Source organism: Ahaetulla prasina, chromosome 4 (genome assembly GCF_028640845.1).
Source record: "Ahaetulla prasina isolate Xishuangbanna chromosome 4, ASM2864084v1, whole genome shotgun sequence".
Taxonomy (NCBI): domain Eukaryota; kingdom Metazoa; phylum Chordata; class Lepidosauria; order Squamata; family Colubridae; genus Ahaetulla; species Ahaetulla prasina.
In genome coordinates, this window is record NC_080542.1 from 83439143 (window position 1) to 83456701 (window position 17559).

The 17559-nt window shown below is 39.1% G+C and overlaps 1 protein-coding gene across 1 annotated transcript in view; it reads left to right on the forward strand.

Moving 5' to 3' along the window:
- Positions 1 to 672: 672 nt before the first annotated feature.
- Positions 673 to 17559, forward strand: part of TGM4 (transglutaminase 4) — a 103651-nt gene continuing 86764 nt past the window's right edge. Inside the window, exon 1 of the mRNA XM_058182072.1 lies at positions 673 to 819. Within this exon, the coding sequence (XP_058038055.1) occupies positions 804 to 819 (16 nt within the window). The 5' untranslated portion in view covers positions 673 to 803. The remainder of the gene's footprint in view (positions 820 to 17559) is intronic.

A 17559-nucleotide genomic window follows, 5' to 3' on the forward strand; every position in this document is an offset into this window, starting at 1 on the left:
GTTAAGGGTGAAAAGTTTTTTCTTTCATTAACACATATATGTGACTTCCCTTCTGGAAATGTTTTGACAATTGACAAATGTACTGGAATCAGAATTTAGGCATTGGGTTCAACCTCCAGTTAAGTACAAGAAGTATCCACGACAGATGGCGGTCTAAGTTCTGTTTGAACACATTATTTATCTATCAAATTTATATGTTAATTCATCTTACACAAAGTGACTGGGCACTTACAATTGCAATGACTTATCACTAATTCTGGGTTTAAATACAATTGTAAGTCAAGAATATCTGTATTACCTGGGGGGAAAATGTGACTGCTTTAAAAAGTTGCAGAAACATGCTACAAATGTAGCCTACAAAGTGAGACATGGTTTTCCAAAAGCTGAAATGTGTTATGGCTCTGCTATTAAACCTTCGGCCTATGGGAGAAACTATGTTTCTATAAGGAATAAATGATTTCTGACAATCATTTGTTAGGGATTAACATTGCATTCTACATATTTTTCATGTAATAGCTTCCTCTTATAAATGAAAATTGGTTTTCTTTTATTTCAGAAAAGCCTTTTATCTAAATGATCTTTGTGTAATCTTAATATGTTTAATGTATTCTGCAAACTTTTAAAGTCAATCTTATGTTTCAATTGCCTCATTCCATCTCCACCCATCAGCAGTGTACACTGACATCACAGCAAACCTGATAAAAGGAGAAAGATTCATTTGGCCCATTCAAAAACAACACCAAACCTGTTACAATTCCTGGCTGCCTCTTGCAAAACTTGCTGGAATAAAACTGAAAAATACAATGAGTAAGACAACTGGTAAGTAAAGGAAAATATTTTAAATCAAATCAAATTCCTTTCCTTTTCCTCGCTATTATTTGATAATTCTAATAACAAAACTTTGAGCAGTATGCTGATGATATTAGGAATTTTACAAGTACTCAGTCTCTGAGATTTTAAAATCTGAAATTCAGTCTTAAAATGACAGATTGAACTACAGGAACTTCAAATAAGGATGACATTGATTTAATATGTACGTGCTCAATATGCATTGTAATTTGTTTTACATTTGTTCTATAGAGTTATTTTCCCTATCAGTAGGATCAATAGTTTATTAATGTAACTGCTAAAATAAATGATAATCTGATTAAAATTGTTAATTTTTCTATCCCACAAAATTCAGTGGGATTTTTCTTTTAAGATATGCATTTGCCTGAATGATAACAGGCACCAAATATTATTATTAATCATTTGTAAAGGACATTAGCCCTGTAAAACAATTCACAGCTCTTTGTTCAGCAGGTATAGTCAACTAAAAACTAGGACTTCTGATTTTAAATAGTCATTTTCAGCAACTGCCACTTCTTTATTCACATTGTGGTGGAGATTGGATTAGCAATTTGAACTGCTGTTACTCTGGTTTAATACTATTTATACAGACATTTCTGCTATATCAGATTGCATTTCATTTTGTTTTCATTTTATTATTTTATTTGCACACTGAATGATTTTCAAATATCATGCATCACACTAAATTTTTTAAGGATATTTTTTTTTATTTTTAACAGACAGACAGACATAAAATCATCATCAATCTAAATACATTGTGTCAATGGGTTGATCCCCAATCCTGTGTGCCCATATACATTCCTATTAATTTATCTAAACTTACATTATATCAGTATGATATGTATCTCAGCTATAATCAAATAATTTCTAATTAATTATAACATTTCAATTTCTCCCTTAAAATCAACTTTCCAAATTAATATTACACATCTTCAAGTCCATTCCCTAAAAACAATTATATAATTTAAACATTTAAACATTTCCCTATATTCTAACCTTTCTTAATTCCTTTTAACATAATTCCCCTTCTAACCATTGATAAACGAGATCCCATATCTTATAGAATTGTTTATCCTCTTGATCTCTAATTTCTAAAGTCAATTTACTCATTTCTGCGCACTCCATCATTTTCCTAATAATTTCATCTTGCAATAGTAATTTTTCATTTTTCCAATTTTTAGCAAACACGATCCTTGCTGCTGTCAAAACATTTACAATCAAGTATCTCAATTCTCTACTATATGTTTCGGCTATGATTCCCAATAAAAAACCCTCTGGTTTAAGATCAATATGTTTCTTTATCATCTTTTCCAACCATGTGTGGATTTTAGACCAATATCTTTTAGTCTCTACACATGTCCACCACATATGGTAATATGAACCAGGAATCTGATGACACTTCCAACATTTTCCAGATTTGTTCTTAAATATTTTAGCTATTCTTGTCGGGGATAAATGCCATCTATAAAACATCTTATACAAATTCTCTTTGTTTGCGGTAGACATTGCCATTTTGTAGTTTTGAGTCCAAAGTTTTTGCCATACCTCAGTTGCCTTGTCTGGAAGTATAAATCTAAAAAGCCTTGCAATATTTCATAATATAAGATTCATTTGTATATATACATAGGCTAATATGCAGTTGGGGCCAGGAGGGCCTTTGCACAAATGTGGGTTGTGCACATTCCTGCCCTTTCCTGGACCAATAGTCCCTACTCACAGTCACTCATGACCTAGTCATTTCCCATCTTGACTATTGTAATGCTATAACTATTGTTCTACTTGGGGCTTTCTTTGAAGAGCATCTGGAAGCACCAGTTGGTGCAAAATGCAGCGGCCCACATGGTTTTGTGCAATTCCCAGTGTATCACCTCCTGTGGGAGCTGCATTGGTTTCCAATTTACTTCCAGGTGCAATTCAAGGTGCTGGTAGTCACCTTTAAAGGCCTTCATGGCTTGGAACCAGGTTATCTGAGGGACCGTCTCTTGCTGGTCATGTCTACCCAACCCATCAGAGCAGGGAGGCAGGGAATGTTGTGGGTCCCGTCCCCGAGCAAGATACACCTGATGGGACCCAGAAGAAAAGCCTTCTCCGTGGTGGCTTCCTCTCTGGAACAGCATTCCCCCAGAGATTAGAATGGCCCCCACTCTAATAGTATTCTGGAAGGCACTGAAGACCTGGTTCTGCCAGCGGGCGTGGGGAACCCAGAGCGAGATGGAGCCCATTAAATGGCTCATGTGATCTGTTGTCGCCAGGTGGGGGGGAGGTGGGGGTGATTTTGTTATATTGTACTATATTAATTTATTTGATTCTTTTTATTAGTTTTTATTTTTTTAAATGTGGTTTTATATTCTGTAAGCCACCTTGAGCCACCATGGGTGAATAGGTGGCAATATAAATTAATTAAATAAATAAATAATATTAGAATAGAATAGAGTAGAGTAGAGTAGAGTAGAGTAGAATAGAATAGAATAGAATAGAATAGAATAGAATAGAATAGAATAGAATAGAATAGAATAGAATAGAATAGAATAGAATAGTGGCTAAGTGTGATTGGACATACAAGGAATTTGTCAGTGCATATGCTCTTAGTGTACATAAAAGAAAAGATTCCTTCATCAAGGAACAACACTTACAACACTTAATGATAGTCATAGGGTACAAATTTAACACTTAATGATACAACATTTAATGATAGTCATAGGGTATAAATAAGCAATCAGGAAACAATCAATATAAATCATAAGGATACAAGCAACAAAGTTACAGTCATAAGTGGAAGGAGATGGGTGATGGGAACGATGAGAAGATTAATAGTAGTGCAGATTTAGTAAATAGTTGAGGGAATTATTTATTTAGAAGAGTAATGGCGTTCGGGAAAAAACTGTTCTTGTGTCTAGTTGTTCTGGTGTGCAGTGCTCTATAGCGTCGTTTTGAGGGTAGGAGTTGAAACAGTTTATATCCAGGATGTGAGGGGTCTGTAAATATTTTCACAGCTCTCTTTTTGACTTGTGCAGTATACAGGTCCTCAATGGAAGGCAAGTTGGTAGCAATTATTTTTTCTGCAGTTCTAATTAGCCTCTGAAGTCTGTGTCTGTCTTGTTGGATTGCAGAACCAAACCAGACAGTTATAGAGATGACAGACTCAATAATTCCTCTGTAGAACTGTATCAGCAGCTCCTTGGACAGTTTGAGCTTTCTGAGTTGACTTAAGTTTTCTACTTCCCTTTGGAACAAATTCTACTACAGTCAAAACTTCCTTTGAGGAGTAAAAAAGAAATAGTAGTCATATTTGTGCTATTATTTATGCCACTTTGAGCCATCCTAGCCCACTCCTTTTGGAACGAGCCTGTTACCAATTATCAACTGACTTTGGTGAAATAATTAATGGTATTGCATTCTATTTGCAAAACTCCTAGAGTCTAAACAGTCAAAAGTAAATTTATGACTTCAGGGATTAGATGTCCCTGAAAGAGCAGGGATGACATTGTGGTGGAGATTGGTGGCCAGACAATGAATTCTGACCAGCAAAGTATCTCCAGAAAGAGATTGTGAGATTGCCCACTTGTATTCTGGACACTTGCTTTTCATGAATAGACTGCAGATTTTCTGTGGTCAGCTTGAGAGTCAAGAGGCTGAGAGTCAAGTGGTTTCAACCAAATTTACACTTATAATGTAGTCTACATGGACATAAAGTTTGGTGAGCTTTCTTAATCACAAGAGTAATTAGAACGCTGGTTTTGGAAAGTTAGGGTCCATATAAATATAAAATAAGATTTCAAGAAATGAATTATAAGAATCCTGTAGAAAATGCTGCTGTTGTGAATGCTTATTAAAAAAAACAACCACAATAGTGGATGGGACTTTGAAGGTTGGAGCCTAAAGGAAACTGGAAGGAACTAAAGATTATAATTTAAATTTATCTTACTAAATTTAAGTGTTTTATTCCATTCCAGAATGGAATAAAACACTTCAACATTGGATATATTGAAGGATATTTGTGGGACAAAGAATAAGTTAAAAGATACTGAGTTTCATCATTATCGTGATCATGATTTATTTATTTATTTATTTATTTATTTATTTTCATTTATATCCCGCCTTTCTCCGAAGACTCAGGGCGGCTTACACTATGTCAAGCAATAGTCTTCATCCATTTGTATACTATATACAAAGTCAACTTATTGCCCCCCAACAATCTGGGTCCTCATTTTACCTACCTTATAAAGGATGGAAGGCTGAGTCAACCTTGGGCCTGGTGGGACTTGAACCTGCAATATTGCAAGCAGTTGCTGTTAATAATAGGCTGTATTAGCCTGTTGCGCCACCAGAGGCCCTAATGATCAAAAACAAGATCTAGATTGTTTTTACTGTTTTGTTTATTTTTTCATTGCTTTTATAGTTTTAGAATTGTAAGCTGCCTGGAGTCATTTGATTGAATTGGGTAGCTATAGAAATTAAATTAATTAATTGATTAAGTTGGTTTATTTGATCAAGGTTAAAGTAGATATGTTGCTATTATTGGTATGTCTAATGAACTTTTCTTGACTACGATTGAACAGTGAGGTTTCAAAGATTTGTTTATAGATAGATGAGATACGGAAGATCATTTGTTGCATTTTAAAAGAAGGTAATAAGTTACTAAAATTGTTTATACATGATGGAGGAAGTCATTTCCTTATATATTTTCTTCACTATTTTTCTTTCTTTTCTACGCTTTTATTCTTTTATATTTTTTTAGTTTGTATTAGTTTTTTTCTTCTTAATTGTAATGTTTAATAAATCATAAAAAGTAGATTTCTGGAAGTAGCTGTAATGGTGCTTTGCAGCCAACACAACAACCATCTTTCCCTATTTGTGGCTATGCGTAGCATGAATGTGCCCTGGTAATATGATTTTTTTTCTCATGTTCCTATGATATGACCTTCATCTAATAATCAGCCCATGTGTGAAACAGACTTAAGTCATTCATTATTTGATTGGTGCCAAATAATATTTTCTTCTTTATTTCCGATGCCTCCCAAGATCAGTCTCATGGTTATAAGCTCTATTAGGCTATAACCCAATATCCTGGAGTGACTGTGGTGTCTGGGGGAAAAAGCAATAGAGTCAGGAGTAGAAGTGACATTGGAGACCACAAATTTCATGCCAGAATAGTTTTGTGCTGTAAGGTCCCAAAATGTACTTGTGTCACCAGAATGCCAAAGAGAGACACTCAAGATGAGGCTTGCAAAAAGAAGCAGATGTTATCTATGGCCAAACACAAAATACTGGGTGGGACTATATCCAGAACATTCAGATACAATGCATGTGAGGAATAGCCACACCTTGGGGAAGGTATGGCGTCCTTTTATACCTTCAGAATACCCAATTCTGGTCCCCTGGCCCATGCCTTCCTTTGGCAATGCAGCAAGGAACAGGGGGGTTGAGTGCCTAGCAACCCCGCTTCTTGAGATATCCACCAGGTGCGGAGTGGTACAGAAAAACAAGATAACACCGAGGTGGGTTCACTGGTAGAAACACAATTCCAATTCTTAGCAAAGCAATTCTTACAGAAACAAAACAGCATATTATTATTATGTTCCAGTAATTTTACCTATTATATTATTATTATTATGTCCCTTCAGTGCCAATTCAAGAATAGCACATTAACTTAGCTATAAAAGAAGGCTCAAAGATTTGTGGCTTTTTAGAGATAACATGTTTTATTTCAGAAGCTTTTGAGGATTCAACTTGATGCATGACTTGCACACACTTAACAAATGCAATTGTACTACACCAAAGAGTCATATGCTTGTTTATATATTTAATAATGATTTCATGGATTGATATAAATCCATAACGGATATTTTTCAAAAAGTATTTTCTATACAATAATAGACGAATGCCATAATTATAAAAGGAAGATATCATACACCAGTAATTAATAACAGATTGGGAGATATAGCGAATGAATCTGGTTCATTCTTTTCTTTTATGTACACTGAGAGCATATGCACCAAGACAAATTCCTTGTGTGTCCAATCACACTTGGCCAATAAAAAATTCTATTCTATTCAGGAATTCGTAAAGGAAATTTCCAAAAGAATAAAACTTGCAGAATGCTATTTTAGAAATAGCACTTTATTCAACGGCACTTAAGCTTTAAAACTAAATCTTGGGATTTAAAGATTTACAATCTTGTAGAAAAATGTTTATGCATTTCTCAATGCAGATAGTTTAAGTCTTAGTGACAAATAAATTGTAATATAGTTTCACAATGCTTAAGAGGGATAGGCTCTGTGACATTGATTTTATGAAATCCAAGGACCTTTCACTCCCATGGTGTGATAGATAGTCTGAGGAACCACTGCCATTGCTACTACTTCACACTTTATATTGCTCTCCTTCTTGGCCAGTAAGCCAACATAGACAAAGTCCCACATATGGTCTTGAGTATCTTCAATTGCCATGTCAAGTCTTCAACAAAAGAACCAGAATCATTATGAAGATTCACTTCCCGTCATTCCTGTCTTAAATTCCTTCCATCCCTGGTTGGGTTGGCATAGTATATATAGCCATAAATCAGCTGATTGCATTTTAGCCTGGGAAACTGTGCAAATATAAACAGTAGTTAAATCAAAGTTAAGTATGTTAAGTACTGTACCCCAAAAATAAACAGCAAACTATTTGTATGGATAATTAAGCATAATGACATTATAGTCTCTGGATTGAAAAAAAAGAACTTGATTATTTGATTGAGCACCGAATACAGGAACACTGATGCTCCTCAAATGTTTTGTGCTATAGATCCTAAGAATCCTTTGTTTGCTGGGGCTATTAAAATTGCAATCCTTAGCAATCCTTTGCTTTCTAAAATTGAAAATGATCAGTATTCTCAGTTTTGTCAATTCTAAGATATGTAGATTTCAACTCCCAGAATTCACCAGGCAGCATAGAATACTAATATACATTCCTCTTTGCCACTGTGGAAGAATGGGTCAGGTACCATTTTCATAGGGCAGTAATGGACAGTATCTCTAGGGAAGGACCCCACCAGCTTTTCTTGTCTTGTCATTTTTCTCCTTCCATTCATTTTGTATTGGGCTGCCAAGAAAGGCTAGATTTTTTTTTAATGGACCTTTTTCATTGGCCCAACAGTGAAAAACTGTTGCCATTCCTTGGTAGTTTTTCCAACTGGGTGAAATTGACAAAAGTTATGCTAAATTATCCCTTCTAGGCCAAATGTCAAGAAGTACTTAAACTGCTTTCTTTCCCCTCCTTTACTAGTTCTCAAAGACCACCCCACCAAAAGGGAAGGAATTGAAACATACTTTTCTGGCATGGGTGAGAGGGGAAAAGAAGCAGGGGAGTCTACAAGTCAGAGGCCATGTTAATCGTAGCCTGGGCAAAACATTTGCCCAGCACTGGAGGGCTAAAGTGAGGAAGAGATTAAAATCTGGAAATCTATGAAGATTCTCGATCATCCAGTTCATGGTTAATACAAAGGGGCTTTTTCAAGGGGCAACTGGTTTTTCTTTGTTTTTCTTTTTAGGCTTTTCACTTTACATCCAAGAAGACACTTCAGTTCTGACTAAATGGTGGGAATGGAAGCATTTATAACTCTTGCATCATCTGGTCATTAGCACGCTTTCTGAGAGTTATTGAGACTACTTGAAGATTTATCTGTGCCTTCAGGGTCACCTGAATAGTGCAAGTTGGTGTCAAACTGTTTTGAAACTGCTGAAAGGACTATGTTGTAAATAGGAGATAGATGATGATGTATCTCTTCCCATTTGTTAAGAGAGGGTCAACACTACAGCCATTTGCACTATTCAGGTGACCCTAAGGGCACAGATAAACCTCCAAATGGCCTCAATGACAATCAGAAAGAGTACTAACAACCAGATGACTGCAAGGAATATACAAGTAGTCCTCGACTTACAATCATAATTGAGCCCAAAATTTCTGCTGCTGAGATAGTTATACCCATGAATTCTGCTGCTGTGAATGTTACCCCATTTTACAACCTTTCTTGAAACAGTTAAGTGAATAACTGCAGTTAAGTTAGTAACACAGTTATTAATGGAATCTCACTTCTCCATTAACTTCGCTTGTCAGAAATTCTCAATAGGTTATCACATGGCCCCAGGAAACTGCACTCATTATAAATATGAGTCAGTTGCCAAGCATCTGAATTTTGATTTTCAATGGGGATACTGTAAAAATTGTAAGTGTAAGAAACAGATGCATCACTTTTTTCAGTACTGTTGTAACTTTGAACAGTCACTAAATGAACTGTTGTAAATTGAAGACTACCTGGAAATCCTCCCATTCCCACCTTTTAGTCAAAATTGAAGAATTGCCAGATCCATGTATTTGCCATTCTTCGTGGAAGAAGGGGGGGGATTTGGAGTGTCACATTTAGTTCTTTTACTGAGTATCCAAATTCTTGCCTGATCCTCTTTGTATAAACTTTATCCTGATTTATAACCATTGCCTGGTGCCAGAAATCCTTGAAGAAATCTCACACTTTGGGAAAAAGGGGGAACGAGTGGATTGTAAAAAGAACCCTGAGAAACTCTTAGTATCTGTTTCTCAGAGAGGCTGATGCAATTTGTATTCACACCTGTGGATTGGCTGGAATCCACATTGGAAGGTGGGCAGCATTCCTAATTTCATTTATTCTGAACTGCATGCCCTGAGGGATCCTAGAGCCTGCTTTGAGGTTTTTGTCTTGCTTTCATCCCTTTCAATAAAATATTCTTTTTGAAATGCAAAGTTCTCAAGAGTTCGTACTTTCTTGGAAGGGTGGGGGAAAGCTGGTCCTTATATAAAGCAGGCTCTGCAATAGTGGTCAACCCAGAGAGAAATTCCCCACCCTTTAATTTCCATTCTACTGAGGGGACCCTGCAACAATGTCCAAATGAAGCAGTGAGCAAGGAGAAGCTGAGTGCTGGGGAGAAACCGCAACAACCACCCAGCCAGACACCAGCTGCATATGTCCCATCAAGGGCAACAAAGCTGTCCTGGGAAGTCCCATAAAACCCCAATGGTCGATCAGCGTAGGAAAAAAAGACAGCTGGAATGGAAGAGCCAAGGGTGTGAACCTTACCCACAACAGCTGTAAGCCTGGGTGGAAAAGGGAGCTGGAGGCCCCTCTGGATGCTGAACCTCTACAACTCCGATGCTCCAGAGCTGTGAAACTTCGATCAATTCATGACAGCCCTGCACCACCATTTCGAAGATCCCTAAACCGATCGCAAAGTGCGCAACTGCATCAGGGTCGTTAAGCAAAGCCACCTTCCTGTAGCAGAATACACCAAAGAATTCTGGGACCTGGCCAGCCAAGACGACTAGCCAGAAGATATTCTAGTCTGCTGGTTCAAAGATGGACTCAGTAATAACCTGTACACTGCCTGCCTGGCCTGTGGCGCCCCTAACTGCCTGCATGAATGGTACCTGATGGCAGAGGAGGCAGAGATTGACATGACCTGAAACCAGTACTGCACTGGCAGGGCCTGGAGAAGGTCCCCACTCCAGGGGAAGGGGAGCCATTCAAATCCCAAACCGCCATGGCACCAAGGCCATCAGACTGTTTTAAGTGTGGGAAAGGGGCACAGTGCAGCAGAATGCTGGTCAAAAACCCGCACCAGAAAACCTGATCACCTGTCAGGGGAATCCTGCAAAATCCAACCCCCAAGAAAAAGAAACTGCGCTGAGAAGCCGAGAGGCTACAAAACTCAGTTCCCCTCCAAAATCAGAAGAAGGACCTCTGATGCCCCAAGAGGACCTGAGCCACTCTAAAAGCAATCCGGAAGATAACCTGGTGGTAAGCAACCTAACCAAATACCCCTAAGACTTTTTATCTCCAGCCGAGGAAAGGGGAGGAAGTAGGAGCATTGCTGGACTCAGGGTGCACTCGATTCCTAATTAGCCCAACCCTGGCAGGGAGATTGGAAATTCACCTAAAGAAAATGAAAACCCCCATCGGTTTTTGCCAGCTAGATGGAACTGTAGCGGGGAGGGTGGGGAGCCAGCCAATTTTGCCATGACCTATTTCAAATTAAGCTGGGGGCATAGCAAGACTCTCACATTCATAGTAGCCCCAGGAATGGAATGGCCTCTAATCCTAGGACTAACCTGGCTGCAGAAGTGGAATCCTAAAATAAACTGGAAGAGAGGAACCGTAAAATTTCAAGGGCATGTAACTTTCATAAACATGAAAGAGGAAGGAAAGGAAAGCAGGGAAACAGCAATGACCAGCCACCTTGCTGCACCCACTAGCATCCCCAAAGAATACCAGGACTTGGCTGAGATATTTAGCGAGGAGGCGTACAATGAACTTCCACCCCATCGTGCCATGGACTGTGCCATTGAAATCCTACCAGGGGCTAAATTTCCAAAACCAAAAATGTACAGCCCAGAGAACTAGATGAACTCAGAGCGTTTATCAACAAAAACCTACAAATGGGCTTCATCGAACTCACCCGACCAAAAATAGCAGCTCCAGTGTTATTCTGCGAAAAGAAAGATGGCTCTCTATGCCTCTGCATTGACTACCATAATCTAAACACAATCAGCATAGAAAATATGTACCCACTCCCCCTCATGAAGGACGTGCTGGCTCACCTCTCTAAAGGAAAAATCTTTTCTAAGATGGATTTACGAGAGGCGTACTACCGCATCAGAATTAGGGACAGGGATGAGTGGAAGACTGCTTTTAACATCCTGCTGGGGTGCTACCAATTTAAGGTACTCCCTTTCTGATAACAAGGAGCCCCTGCCGTGTTTATGCAATTAATTAATGAGGTGCTCCATGAATATTTATAAAAAGGATTTATCTTGATGACATTCTTATTTAAACTAAAACAAAAACAGTGTGAGCAGTTCTTGCTAAACTCCCTGCCGCCAAACTATGCAAAACTCTCTAAATGCGAATTCCACCAAAGAAAGGATTGACTACCTGGGGTATAGAATATACCATGAGGGGATAGAGATGGATCCACTTAAAGTAAAAGCCGTCATCGATTGGAAGGCACCCCAAACCCGTGAACAACTACAAAGTTTCCTTGGTTTTGCTAACTTTTACTGTCAATTCATTTCAGCATTTGCCAAAATCACCATCCCCATTGCGAACTTGCTAAAGACGAAAGGGGGTGGAAACCAAAACCAAGGCAACCCCTTAATTGGACAATGAAATGCCAAGCAGCATTTGAAAAACTTAAATAGCTATTTTCAGCTGAACCAATCCTAAAACACCCAGACCCAGAATACCCTTTTGTCATCCAAACAGACGCCAGTGACGTGGCAATAAGAGCAGTCCTACTTCAAAGCAAATGAACAGGGACAATTGCAACCATGTGCATACACAAGAAATTGACAGAAAACAAGCAAAGATTGGCCATATTGGAGAAAGAAGCTTATGCAGTACGATGGGCCCTCCTCACATGGAGAAAATTTGTAGAAGGGAACAAAATACCCTTTGAAGTCTGGACTGATCATAAAACTTAGAAGCTCTGAAGACCCCATGAAAACTCTCCCCCAAACAAGTATGTTGGGCACAATACTTTAGATGTTTTAATTTTACCCTCAAATATCTCCAAGGAGGGAAAAACTTCTTAGCGGATGCCTTGTCCAAGGAGCCGCAATACAACAGTGAAAAGACTGAAATTGTTAAACCTATGCTCCAAACACCCCAGCTAGCTGCCAAAGTTGTTATCCATGCATAAGCCAAAAAAGAACTGCTTGCCAATAATGCAATGGTCTCAAAATGTAAAGAAGCACTACTTAAGGACGACTCATTCCAGGCACACAAACACATTTGTTTGGTTAAAGACAATTTAGCCTATGTTGAAAACAAATTTTACATACCTGCTAGCCAAAGATTGGAGCTTATTAAATGATGCCATGACTCCAAGATAGCTGGACATTTTGGATTTGTGAAAATGCTACACCTAATCAAAAGGCAATTCAGGTTGCCATCCCTTAAAAAAGACATTGAGAGCTATGTGGTTAGCTGCCCCACCTGCGCAGCTGCAAAAAGATGACAAGGAAAGTCCCCAGGGCTCTTACAAACTATAGCAGATCCTTCAGCACCTTGGAAAGAGATTTTTATGGATTTTTATAGTGGAGCTGCCTGACAGCTCGGGAAACACAGTTATTTGGGTTGTAACAGACCTCTTTTCAAAACAGATCCATTTCATACCCTGCCAGAAGATCCCAACAGCCAAGGCATCAGCAAAAATTAAAATGTTTTTAGTCCACATTTACCGCCTCCATGGAGCTCCCCAACAGATTATCTCAGACGGGCATCCAATTCACCTCCAAATTTTGGCGGGCATTTTAAAATCTAAGGATCCACCCAGGGCTATCCTCTTCACACCACCCCCAAACAAATGTGGGGGGAAGTGGATATACAACCTACAAACCACTTGACCAGTGGTCAGACTAGTGCTACAAGAGGCTAGAGCAGCTTTTAAAATTCAAGCTGACAAGAAACGCTGTGAACCCAAACCATTCAAGGCTGGGGACCACGTATATCTATCCACAAAGTTTCTGAAATCCTTAAAACCATCTTTAAGAAACTGGGACCAAAATTCACTGGCCCATTCCCCATCACCAGAATCATAAACTCTATCATGATAGAAGTCCTCCTTCCTAAGACACTTAGGCAGGTTCATTCAGTGTTTCACTGTAGCCTACTCAAGCCAGAAATCACTTCAAAAGTCAGACCCACTTTGCCCACGCCTCCAACCCGCATTATGGTGGAAGGAGAACAACATTTTGAAATTAAAGACATCCTTGACTCCCGCATTCACCATGGCTCCACACAATATTTAGTAGCATGGAAACACCTACCATCCTCTCAGAACAAATGGGTAGCCAAAAAACATGTAAAAATAGGAAGGAAAATTTAAAGGAGATTTTTACGCAAGCCTTTGCACAGATAAAGGGTGTGGAGCCAGAAGATTTTGAGATTAATATTGAAAGAATTTATCGTGTTAATTCTTGGTGGGCAAGACAAAATAGAGTACCTAGGGATGTGGTTATTTATTTTACAACTAGAAAGGTTAGATATGAAATTTTGCAAGCCTTTTATAAAAATAAATTTCAGATATTGGGACAAGATATAAAAATGATGAAGGAAATTCCTCCTAAAATGTTAAGAAGCAGAAGAGAATTTGTTTTTTTGGTGGATGAGCTTAAGAAATATCAGATACATTTTAGATGGGAAGTCCCAATGGGTTTGTCACTGAATTTTAGAGGTAGAAAGTATTTTCTTAATTCAGTTATGAAAGCGAGACATTTTTATATTAATGTTTTAAAGAGTGGGAATCCTTTGTTGTTAGATGCTAAGTTAACTGGTTTGGAAATGATGGAAAATAGAATGGGAGAGGGGAGGAATGTTTAAGATGTGAATAGGATGATTATGGTTAATTTTTGGAATTGATTTGTTTAGGATATAAATTATAGGACTTGTGTTATTTGTTATTTGTATGGTATAAATCTATCGGATGATATTACTCAATTGTGAAGGTTGGAAAGTGAAATTTATGAATTTAGATAATGTGGATGTAATGATTTTAACTGTTCACTGTTATATTGTGGATGTAGTTTAAATGATTATTTGCTTGATATTTGATTGATGGAGTAGTATTGGAAGATTGAATATTAAATTTTATGACAATTGAAGAAATATATAAGTGATGAAAAACCTGAATTTGAGAAGCTGGATTGTAATTTAAGAAATGGACATGATGGACCGTAAGAAGAATGGACATTAAATGTTATGGCAATTGAAGAAATATATAAGTGACAAAAATTTGAGTTCAAGAAGATGGACTGTAATTTGAGAAACAGACTTATGAAATTTGAAGGAATATACAAGTGGGGAAAGGGGGGAAAAAAATTGAATTCGAGAAGATGGATTAATTTTTTTTTTTAAATGGACTGTAAGAAGAAGTAATACGTGAAGTTGGTATTGTTTCTTTTCTTTTTTTTATTATTCTTTCCTATCTTCTTATTTTTATTGTGTGGGGATTCATAGTTTTAAATTTTCTCTAAGGTGGGAAGGTATGTTTATTTTGTATACTCTAGCTTGTGATTGGTGGTTATAATACCCGGTATTTGCTCTGGGAAGTCCGGGGGGGGGAGGAAGGGGGTGAGGGGGGGAGGAGAAATGAATTAACAAGTGATGCATGGACTGATTATTAATGTACAGTATTCTTAGAAGATATGAATTTAAAAAATTTAAAATGATATTGGGGATGCTCGACTGCCATTTCAAGAAAAGGAGAGATGAGTAGAAGGAGGGAAGAAAGTAGATAGGAAAGTGCTGAGAAGGAGGAGGGGAATAAGAGGGTGAGATAGGGTGGAAGAAGGGAGGAGTGGAGAAGGAGGAGAGGAAGTAGTAAAGTGAAGGGGATGAAGGATAAGGGAAAGTTATAGAGGGTAGAGAGGGAAGTTGTGTAGCAAGGAAGTGGCAGTTGGGCAGGCCTGAATTAGTAATAAATAAAAATTAATGATTAATGATGGATAATAGATTGTACATAAATATGATGTTGAAAAATGGAATAAAAATTATTTACATAAAAAAAAAAAAAGAAGGTGACCACAGCAATAGTGCACCTCCAAAGCGAAGAACCTTCTGGTTCACAACTTTCCCCTCTAAGTCAACATGGGCTGCCTATTATTCCCAAGGTATTACCTCCAGCTTCTTGGTCTCCAGAGGAAATCGGGGAGCAGGGCCCTGTTTTGTCCAGCAACTCTGAGTTGCTTTTTGGATCTATGCCAGTCCTGGATCTGCTTGGTCCTTCTGGGCAGCATCACCTAGACAGAGGTCCATGGTTGAGGCAACCTTCACGCCTACTGCAGTGGGCCTCAGGCCTGATCCAGGTTCCTTGGAGCAAATGTCTCCCAGAATGTCTAATTTGATTTCTGAGGCTATCAAACACATTGCGGCTGGGCTTCAACAGAGGGCTGTCTCTGTAGCCTCAGAAGTTTCCAGAGCCCATCCATATCAACAAGGGCCCCTCTTAAAGGAGGAAAACCAGCCTTTTGGTGAGCCACGTGGTTCTGGGGCTTTGTCCAGCCAGGAATCTTTGTTGTGGGAGGAGCTGAGAAGAGATATTGATTTCTCTGATGATGGTCTTTTGCCTGATCAACCAGCCTTTGTGGGACTGTTTCATCCTCATTTGTTCAAGTCATTACTACATAAGGCTAAAACTACTACCAAACAGGGCTCTGTCCGGAATGTTCTGTATCTGCCTTTGGATTCTAGTGACCCAGCAGATCCTTTGTTTGCTGAACCTACCATTGAATCAGAAGAGGTTCCAGGTCCTCGACTCTTCTTGGACATTATCCAGTGGCAGTGGTTTTCAACTGGTTTAGGCCCTAACCCCAGTGGGTTGGACAGATGCCTATACAATATGGGTATGGACCTTTTCAAGGTTCTTCAGGTACCTTTTGTTGATGCTCCAGTGGTGGCTTTGTCCTCCACTTCCAATTTGCCAGGGCCCCTGGAGGAAAATCTCCGACCAGAGGATAAGAGATTTGAGCAATCTCTGGTGAAGGCTCATAAGGCTTCGGCTTGGGCAGTTAAGGCAGCATCAGCGGCATCATTTTTTAACAGAGCTACTCTGCTCTGGTTAAGGCAATTGCAGGATCGGCTCCCCATATCTGACACCAGATCCAACCAGGACATCAATAAGATTATTGTCTCTGTTGAGTTTTTGGCTGATGCTATGTTGAATGCTTCCAGATTTGCAGCCAGAGCCATTGGCTCGTCGGTGGTGGCTAGATGGCTCTTGTGGTTGCACCCATGGCAAGCGGATGCCAGGGCCAAGTGGCACTTGGCTTTATCTTATGCTGAAGCAGTTGTTTGGCAGTTCTCTGAATCCCATAGTGTTAGAGACCAAAGACAAATGGAAGGTTTTTCCTAGCATGTTTCTGTGAGCTGAGTCACGTCCTTCCCCTTATTTTTGTCCATCTGCCTTTAGAGGTTGGACAGCAGATTTGAAGCTTTTCGGGGCCAACGGCCATTTCTGTCCCATCCAAGATACAGACAGAACAAACAGAGCAGACACGGGCAAAGGTATCCAGCCAGACGGTCCTTTCAAAGTGGGAGGGGTCATCCCTTTCAACGCTCAAAGTAACTCCCCATCCGACCCTCCCATAGGAGACCAGTTGGCATTATTTGCCAACAGGTGGGATGACATCATATTGGACGCTTGGGTCAGGGAGATGGTTAGGTTGGGCCTCTCCAGAGAGTTCCTCTCCAGTCCCCTAAAGCTGTTTATCCACTGCCCTATGTCACAAGATTGGATGCAGAGGCGCCTCATGGAAATGGTCATAAAACATCTTTTGGACATTCAGGCCATTCAGCTTGTCCCAGAGGACACAAAAATAAAGACAAGACATAGACGAAATAGAAGATGAAGCAGAAGAGTGACGGAGGCTTACCTCCATGTCCCCATCCATGGCTCATAGACAATTTCTCAGATTCCATTATGGAGGAAGGCATTATCAATACCAGGCTTTGCCATTTGGACTGTCCTCTGCTCCCAAGGTGTTTACCAAGCTGATGGCCATCCTGATGGGCCATATCCACATGCTTCCTATCAGAATTCAATTCTATCTGGACAATATTCTTATTCAGTCCAGTTTTCATCAACTGGCGCAACAGGGCTTGTCTGCCACCATCACTTTCGTTCAACTATACACCTTTTCCAT